General features: G+C 38.9%; 1 protein-coding gene across 2 annotated transcripts in view; it reads left to right on the top strand.

Annotated features, from left to right (window-relative positions):
• The first annotated feature begins 286 nt into the window (after window positions 1-286).
• Window positions 287-9,253, top strand: part of ptk2bb (protein tyrosine kinase 2 beta, b) — a 13,827-nt gene continuing 4,860 nt past the window's right edge. Inside the window, exons 1-20 of one of the 2 annotated variants that reach the window (XM_010793235.1) lie at window positions 287-552; window positions 841-1,019; window positions 1,463-1,550; window positions 1,998-2,077; window positions 2,164-2,226; window positions 2,464-2,518; window positions 2,607-2,747; window positions 2,858-2,932; window positions 3,699-3,800; window positions 3,952-4,069; window positions 4,212-4,248; window positions 4,477-4,508; window positions 4,615-4,659; window positions 4,745-4,842; window positions 5,347-5,428; window positions 5,511-5,611; window positions 6,148-6,263; window positions 6,999-7,099; window positions 7,237-7,326; window positions 8,439-8,643. In XM_010793235.1, coding sequence (XP_010791537.1) covers window positions 355-552; window positions 841-1,019; window positions 1,463-1,550; window positions 1,998-2,077; window positions 2,164-2,226; window positions 2,464-2,518; window positions 2,607-2,747; window positions 2,858-2,932; window positions 3,699-3,800; window positions 3,952-4,069; window positions 4,212-4,248; window positions 4,477-4,508; window positions 4,615-4,659; window positions 4,745-4,842; window positions 5,347-5,428; window positions 5,511-5,611; window positions 6,148-6,263; window positions 6,999-7,099; window positions 7,237-7,326; window positions 8,439-8,643 — 2,006 coding nt within the window. In that variant the 5' untranslated portion in view covers window positions 287-354. Of the gene's footprint in view, window positions 553-840; window positions 1,020-1,462; window positions 1,551-1,997; window positions 2,078-2,163; window positions 2,227-2,463; window positions 2,519-2,606; window positions 2,748-2,857; window positions 2,933-3,698; window positions 3,801-3,951; window positions 4,070-4,211; window positions 4,249-4,473; window positions 4,509-4,614; window positions 4,660-4,744; window positions 4,843-5,346; window positions 5,429-5,510; window positions 5,612-6,147; window positions 6,264-6,998; window positions 7,100-7,236; window positions 7,327-8,438; window positions 8,644-9,253 lie in introns of both variants that reach the window. The other variant, XM_010793236.1, reaches the window with a different exon arrangement.

Here is a 9,253-nt window from a genome sequence, read left to right as displayed (position 1 = left end):
CACTGAGTCTTTCAGAGGTACAATGATAACACTTGTGTAACCAATATANAGCATGTTCTGTATAATCATGGAGCGTGAGATGGGTCGGAGAATCGGAGCAGCGGGAGCGGTACTGCAGTCTCTTTACCGCACCGTTGTGACGCCCTTTTCGTCACAACGGTGCGGTAAAGAGACTGCAGTACCGCTCCCGCTGCTCCGATTCTCCGACCCATCTCACGCTCCATGATTATACAGAACATGCTTTGTAAACTTCTGGATGGAAGTGTTTGAGCCCTGATGGTTGACTGATGACTTGTTCCCTTTGTCTTTCGAACAGAATGAAGTTGATATGATGGTGCCAACCCAGCCTTGAAAATGTACGAGGTGATGTCCGGGGAGACCCTGTCCTGGAAGGTACCAAGTCCAAGACCGACCAGCGCAGAGTCCAACCCTGATTCGCTAACGGCCGGGGAGGGAGGCCCCGTCAAGATCCTCAAAGTGTGCTTCTGCACCAACAACAACCTGGGCAAGAACTTCAAGCTGGTTAAATGTGACAGCTCCTGGCAAATTAGGGTGAGAGGAATCAACAGAAATATGGGGAAAGGAAGTGTACTTTCAGATGTCAGTGATAGGGAAGTCGTGTTTATCTGATATACTTTAGATTACAAATTCACATTTCATAACATACAGGAAAGTAATACATTCTTTATCAGTGCACAAATAATCTTGTTCTCTTTCAGTGAATGGGAACCACCAGAAATGATGGTCTTTCGGTGCTTCATCTCATAATTTGTTATCCTTGAAGGGTTATTGAATTTTCATGATATTTCGAAAAATATATGCTGATTCTGCGTCCTTCAGGCCATCATCCGTTCGATCCTGATCTGTGGTCGGTTGGGGCCGAACATCGAACACTCGGGATGCTACGGCCTCCTGCTGAAGCACCTGAAGTCAGATGAACTCCACTGGCTGCACCCAGATCTGACGGTCGGGGAGGTGGAGCAGCGCTACGAGAGCAATCACATAGAAGCTGAGTGGAGGTACAGGCCCTCTACCAGGACTTAATGTTGCTTTATTTTTCGACAATGCAAAGTCAGTTTATGCAAGTAAACACAACAATAAAGTGAGTTTAGCTAGTTGAAAGAATCAGTAAAACACTTCACTTTAACATTCCTTGTGTGGTCGTTTCAAACTTACATTCCTTAATTTTTTCTAATTAAATAAGAAATTAGTTGTTTTTAAGCTGTAGTATACTGTATGCAGCAGAAAGGCATAACTTAGTTCACTTTAATATCTGTCTATCGCAAATAATATTGTAATTTAGATATTTTCCAACCTATTTGCATATTTTGACTATATCCTTTAATGATATTGTGTATCCCTAATTTAAAAGTTATCTGTTGAGAGACAACGTAAGTGTTTTTATATTAAAGTATGGCATTTTATAAACATGCATGGTGTATCTTTTGTCTCTCAACTGCAGGTATGACCTTCGTATCAGATACGTTCCTGTCAATTTCTTGGAAAAATTCAAAGATGACAGATCTACATTAGTGTTTTTTTACCAACAGGTAACAAGCTACTGTATTTTATGTTTTACTTTTGGGCTGGCATAGAATAAATTTTTTGTCAATGGATATTAGCAATCATGTTTTCATACCTGAAGAGCAGCTGCCAGTGTGTGTACTGGAGTGGTTTTGTGTGGATAAGGTTTGATTTGACTTTAGGTGGCACTCTTTTTGTTTGAATCAAATCTACAAATGATATTATTAAACCTTCAGTTCTGTTAAGACAGGAATGGAAACAAAAATGTACAAATTACGGTAACTAATCAGCAGCTTTGAGGATTGAGCAGTGCCTAAAAATATGTGTTGTTGGCTAATATTCTCAATATAAACAAACAGTCAGTTAAAAAATACATATAAAAAGAAAAAATGATGCCAAATTATTTTATGAGATATCCAGTATAACATTGCTATTTATTGTTAATCTGATTTCTCGGTTTTATTTAATGGCAGGTGCGTAGTGATTACATGCAGTATCATGCCTCTAAGGTCAGTGATGGGATGGCGCTGCAGCTCGGTTGTTTGGAGATCAGGTCAGTCACCTCAGTCCTTTCATTCTTCTGCCCTCAAATTTCTTTAAGTTCGTTATATTTCTGTAACTTGTTACTACCTTTGTCAGGAGGTTCTACAAAGACATGAATGCAAAAGGTCTCGAGAAGAAGTCCAACTTTGAGCTGCTAGAGTAAGTGCAATTCATCTTCTCACTGTCATTTTTGTGAAATACAACCTAATTCATTATTTTGAGCTTTGAGTTAATTAACCCTGATGGATCCTGTTGAATAAACCTTTTAAGAAGCTTGACTTTATTTGTGTAGTTCATCAAAATAGGACTTTTAAAACATGACGTTTTGAAAAAAAAATTAAGCAAATTTATTTTTAAATTTCAACAATTTTTCGGACTTTTCCTTTAAAAATCTAGAAAAGAAGTGGGCCTGGACCTCTTCTTTCCTCCACAGCTTATAAACAGCATGAAGGTAAACCATCCTTACCATGACTTAGACCTAGATCTTCATCAGTGTACCTTAAATCATATGTTTTAAATCCCCCCTGCTTGTGATCCAGTCGAAGCAGCTACGGAAGTTGATCCAGCAGACGTTTCAACAGTACGCAACACTCAAGGAGGACGACTGCATGATCAAGTTTTTCGAGACCCTCAAAGAGTTCGCCACTTATGATGAAGAGGTTTTCCCATGTGAACTTGTGGTGAGTGGCCCCCTTAACCCCATGCTTATAAACAGCATGTTCTCCAAGCCTTAATCGGCTCGGTTTCACATTAATGTTAAAAACATTTAAGAACACTCACTTGTCAACAGCAAGGTTGGAGTCTAGCGGTGGAGCTGGTCATCGGTGGGAGGGGGATTCGCCAACGCACACAGAAGGATTCAGCGGTAAGCACAGCAAGATTTCAGTATAGCTTGTGAGGAATCAGAAATCCTTTATTTGACCAGAAACGGGGAAATAAACATGATTACAAAAGCAGAGGCTAAGTATGCACACGTTATGTTATGTGTGTATTATATATCTAATCTATCTAGCTGAATACTAGATTTTTTAAATGGAATATTTTAGTTATGTTAGTTAAATGAGAAGAATGATATTGCTTTACTTTTCAGTCGGTTAGCTTAGCTTAGCATACAGTCTGTAAACAAGGGGAAACAGGCAGCTTAGCTCTGTCCAATATAAACTAAATCTACTTATCAGCATCTCTAAAATGTAATGATTAACAGTAACTTCCTGAGGTCTACTCTGACTAGCAATTTCTCAAGGCCAAGAAGTAATCCAATGCATAACCCCTCATCAAACCACATTATATTTGTATACATTTTTTGTTCTCATGAAACAAACCAAAATAAGATACAACCTATTACTTATGATATTGATACACATCTGAGAGTTGTTTCAATCCTCTAATTTCCAAAGATGTCAAACTGTTCATTTAAAGCAATCCTATAATTTATGGAAATACCATATTTTCCCCTTTAGTCTGATAGCATAAATTAAAGCTGCTGGATATTTTGTGTCTAGAAATATATTTTCAAAGATAGTTATCTTGCCATCAGTGGATGCTACATCATTATAAATCTAACACAGCTTCTCTAAGATAATCAGCCATAATGATCATCTTTGTGCATCGCTTTTTTTTGTGTGGCTCAGCCTTCTTTCCTAGCCGACTTCAAACAGATCAAGAAAATACAATGCTTATCTCAGGGCGACGGCAAGGCTCTCTTAGACCTTTTCATAGAGGGGGCTCGACAAGTAAGTACACTATCTACCTATAATACAATATTACTCTGGACAGTGTTAAGAATCACAATAGCTGAATAACTGAATATCATTTCTAAAGAGAGTATCTGCACAGGAAATTTGACATGTGCTTACATCGCACCTTTTCCCCGTTATCTGATAGCGTCTGTCAATCAACGTGGCCACTGTCCCTATGGCAGAGAACATGATGGACCTTATTGACGGGTACAGCCGCTTGGAGAATGACACGGATGATTCTATTATCTACCGGCCAAATAAAGGTGTGTACGTCTCTGCCACTTCCCCTGTTGCAACATCACCTTACAACAGTTATGATGGAGCTTTAAAAGCTACATAAAAGTTAGAAAATTGCATTATATAAACTGGAATCATCTCATTTATCTGATCTCATTTCCCTCCTAGATGCCAATACACACGCCCTGCCTGAGATTCCCACAGAGTGAGTAGATGTTTGGCTGTTTTACAAATTTGAATGATTTGTGCCCTCTCTCAGCCTCAGTGTAGCTGCAGAGTCTGTACTGTTGTAATATGAAATGAGAAGATATTGAGTTATGAGAGTTATTGATGAGAGAGGCTGTTTTATTGAATTCTGTCAGCGCTCTGAGGAGCTATAAGTTGGCAATTTATGAGCGGGGCTTTCTCTCATTCTGTCTTTTCTCTGAAGCAGTAGAGACACCAGCTCGACCAGACACAGCATGGGTGAGCCCACAGTTTTCAAAGTTGTACATAACTTCTCTGTTTAATACAATATGCAGAAAAGTCAGAAACAAAGAAAAACACAATGGTCTTTTTTTTGTATTTTCAGGGTCTGATATCTACTGTGAGATTATGGATGAAAGGCCCAGATCAGGTTAGTTGAAAGTTTGTATTCATATATTTTGCAGAATAATAACTCTCCCTTTTGAACTTTCATGAATGTACATCTTTTTTGGTAGTTGTTAAGTACGGGATCGACCGAAGCGACATTGTTCTTGGCCGAATCCTTGGTGAGGGTTTTTTCGGGGAAGTCTACGATGGAGTTTACAAAAAAGTAGTAAGTGTATTTTCCTAGTTGAAGAACATAAATACCACATCCAAAAATAAAAAAACAACAACTATAAACTAACTATAATAGATTAATATAAATAGTAAGATACTTACCAGGAGACACAGTTGCTGCATTAATATGTAGTTATAGAATATTTGTAACTCCGTGTTAATGTGCATTACATGTAAAGTAGGGCTGCAACTAAATATAATATGAATTATCGATTATTCTGATGCTGTTGAAACTGCCTGTCATCTCAAACCTAAATGAATATTTACAGATGAATCGTTTATCCAAATCCAAATTACCAAAAATACTAGTTAACTGTCACATATTATATAGAAAAGCAGTACATTTGTGACAAGAAAGGCAGGAAGAGGAAAATCTTACATGTTATTGCTTGAAAAATGACTTAAAATATCAATAAACTATTAAAATAAGTCACACAATATTTTTCTGCTTGTGTAAATCTCAATACTTCCCATTACATTGGTGTTATTGATTCAACAGAATGGAGAGAGGACCAATGTGGCAGTGAAGACCTGCAAAGACTGCTCACCTGATGTGATGGAGAAGTTCATGAGTGAAGCAGGTAATTAAAGAAATGCGTAGAATATAATGAAATAAATGTGATAACAATAACTATAACGCTGTGAACTTTGTGTGTATGCCAGTAATTATGAAGAACCTGGATAACCAGCACATAGTCAAACTGATTGGCATCATAGAGGAGGACCCTGTGTGGATCGTCATGGAGCTGTATGAGCATGGAGAGGTAAGTGCCATGTTCATTTACACTCAGCGGCAACTTTATTAGGTTCACCTTTCTACATTTAGATCTGGTGACTGTGGAGGCCGGTTGAGTACAGTGAACTCATTGTCATGTGAAACCAGTCTGAAATGATTTGGGCTTTGTTACATGGCGCATTATGAGAATATGAGTACACTGTGGTCACTAAGGGATGGACATGGTCAGCAACAATACTCAGGTAGGCTGTGGTGTTTAAAACAATGCTCAATTGGTACCAAGGGGCCCAAAGACTCCTTCTTTCTTTCTTTATTAAAAACCCCCATTAGCATAGCTTCGGGATTAGCTGTACATATTAGCTTCCTGGGGACCATATACAGTAAAACACATCAGATAACACAGCTCATCTCATTGAAGTAAAATTCAAGTGCAGGAGAGAAACAACAGTGTTTTTCCTTTTTAACAAACATTTAGCCAAACACATCAAAACTCTAGTTTATAGTTACATTATGCTTCCTGTGCAGATTGTGAAAGTAACTTTCTGTCTTGCTTGTATATTGCAGCTGGGGAACTACCTGACCCAGAACCAGAGTACACTGACTGATATTACGCTGGTGCTGTTCAGCCTGCAGATCTGCAAAGCTCTGGTCTACCTCGCAGGGGTCAACATGGTACACAGGTGGGGGGCTCCACTTCTTATTTGTGTGTTGCTATCCAGGAGGTAGAGAAGCTGCTGTAGGCTTTAGACTTTTACATTTACATTTCTCAAATAATAGTCATGATTCAAAATCCATTTTTCCAATCACTTCACACATCCTCCATAAATTGATGTATATAAACGTATACATACTATATTGCTATGTTTTGAGTTTCGGGGTTACAGTATGTTCCTGGAATACTTTCATAAATCTGAGCCTGATTAGTGCACAGTGTTGATTCACAGGACAAAAGCAAGTTGACAGCTCAATAGATGAATACAGCTAGAAAAACAGCATCTGGAGGCAAAGTGGAGTCATATAAAGTAGTGACAATAGAAGAAACTAAATGTCATTTGAACTTGAATTATTTATACTAACACCAAACATTACAGAAAGTTGATGTCAGAGATGTTTCGCTGAGTTGTTTCTGCAGACTCCTGTCAGCAGATTTCAGGCTTTAAAGCAGCCACTCTGGATTTAATCTGCTGTGAAGGGAAACACAGACAAAGGAAATTATTTTCTGCCTGTGTGGAAAATGCAAAGAATCCTTTTTTATTGTCTTCTGCTACAGTCGTGGCGGTACAACAGAGGTTGAGAAGCGAGTTCAGGTTAATTTGAGAGGGCTTAGGGCCAGTGAAGAGCCTCTGGATCATTTCCACTTTTACCATGTCCATCTGTAAACTTTGGTTTTCTGTTTCAATTGTATTTTGTCACAGAGACATTGCTGTGCGGAACGTGCTAGTTGCCAGTCCAGACTGTGTGAAGCTCGGGGACTTCGGTTTGTCGAGATACATCGAGGATGAAGAATACTACAAAGGTAACGAAGGCACAAACCAGTATAGAGAAAACGATAAATAATATAGTTGCCATTTTTTGAAATTGTACCCCTTTGTATCCCTGTTCAAAAAAGAAAACTGTAGACAACTAAATTTGTCATCTCCTTTTTCCCTGCAGCGTCTGTTACTCGGTTGCCAATCAAGTGGATGGCCCCAGAATCCATCAACTTCAGACGCTTCACCACAGCCAGCGACGTCTGGATGTTTGGTGAGCCTCTGATACATAAACACACTGTGTACAGACAGGAACACACACACACACACACACACACACACACACACACACACACACACACACACACACACACACACAGATGGCTAATGGCAGGCAGCTGGTTAATCTTTAATCCAAACAAGCACTGCTTGAACCGATGTCAGAACTTCACAGAGGAGTAGTTATGAGTGTATGAAGTACTGTATGTGTGTTGGTGAGCTAATGTGGAAACAACATGGACGCTTCAAAGAAGATGTGTCCTATTTAATTGCTCAGTGTGTTTAAACAACACAATATTTGTTTTCCTAATTGTCCCAACTTGAGGAATGCTTTCAAGGGATTTCCCTACCTTTGAACTCATTTTTTTCAGATTATTCTGAATGCAGGACAAATGCCTTCTCGCAATGGTAGCTAAATGGATATCAAATGTATGTATCAGCATTGTGACTCTGAACTGCTCTAAATGTCATGCAAAATCGTGCCAGTACTTTTTCCTTCATCCTGCTGACAGACAAAACGAGATAAACCGATCTGAAACATTACCTCCATGGCGGAGGAAAGATTATCTGGTTATTGAATGAATCTTTACCTGTCTCCACTTCATCAGATGGCCTTCTCTGGTCCATTTCATACAAACAGATTCATCACAATCAAATAATTGAAAATAAACATTCTGGATCTACTACATTTTTATTATTTTATTCAAGGCAAAACAAAGCATGAACAATCTGATTGGATGGTTTTTAAAGTAAAAAGCATTAAGATAAAAAACTTAAACATTTCGTTGCCCTCTCGATTGAGCTGGATCATATGAACTATGTTAATTTAATTGTTTTTAATCTGTGTAACACACTTAAGATTCATTTATTGTGTGGATTCTCTGAGCTTCAATTCAGAAAAGTACTGTGTGAATAAGTAGGTTAAGATTGAGTTTGAGTCAGTTTTGTTTCTCCTATAAAAAAGGGAAACGTATACTGATAGAAGGAGAACCAAAGAACATAGCCTTAAACACAAGCAAGTGCACTCGAGGGACCCAAGTATAGCAATGGGATAATAATATAATGAGGAACATAACATGTGTTTTCTCTGTTTGCATTCCCTGATAGCTGTCTGTATGTGGGAGATCATGAGTGTTGGACAGCAGCCGTTTTTCTGGCTGGAGAACCGAGACGTGATCAACCAGCTGGAGCAGGGCATCCGGCTGCCCAAGCCCGACAACTGCCCCCCCGCCCTCTACTCACTGATGACCCGCTGCTGGTCCTACGACCCCAGAGAGAGACCCAACTTCACCGAGCTGGTGGTCAAGATCAGGTACCTCTTTACTCATCATAACTGAATGGAGTGAAATGTATTAAGATTGGTTCAGTTTGATAAGCCATCAAAGTTCATACAAATATATTTGAAGTGTTGTGCTCATGTAAATTGTTGGAGATTCTCAGTCTGTAATTTCTGATGACACATGAACAACAAGGAAAAGGTTACTCGGTTTTATTGTAGCCTTTTGCCAAAATGCAAGAAATGCTCTATATTGATATACTTCATCAACTCCGCTTCAGATTAATTTCAAGATAGAATTAGAGCCGTTAAATATACAAAATGAATATGATATAATTATATTAAAAACTATTTAGAGATCAGCTGTTCATAAAGAAATGGATAGATCCAAATTAAATGATTTAGAACGGTGTAAAGTTATCTGCAATAACAGTCTATACCAGGGGTGTCAAACTCAAGGCCCGGGGGCCAAAGCCGGCCCGCGACTTCATTTCATGTGGCCCCACAAGAGCAAAGAATATAATATATTTATTATCTGGATTTCATGCCGCTTTACAGAAGNATTATACAGAACCATCCATCCATCCATCTTCTCCCGCTTATCCGTGGTCGGGTCGCGGAGGTAGCAGTTCCAGCAGAGAGCCCC

This window comes from Notothenia coriiceps, unplaced genomic scaffold (assembly GCF_000735185.1).
Source record: "Notothenia coriiceps isolate Sejong01 unplaced genomic scaffold, NC01 NC01_scaffold00037244, whole genome shotgun sequence".
In the NCBI taxonomy this organism is placed as follows: Eukaryota; Metazoa; Chordata; class Actinopteri; order Perciformes; family Nototheniidae; genus Notothenia; species Notothenia coriiceps.
Note: the sequence above shows the minus strand (reverse complement) of the source record. Positions and strands in the feature narration are given on the sequence as shown.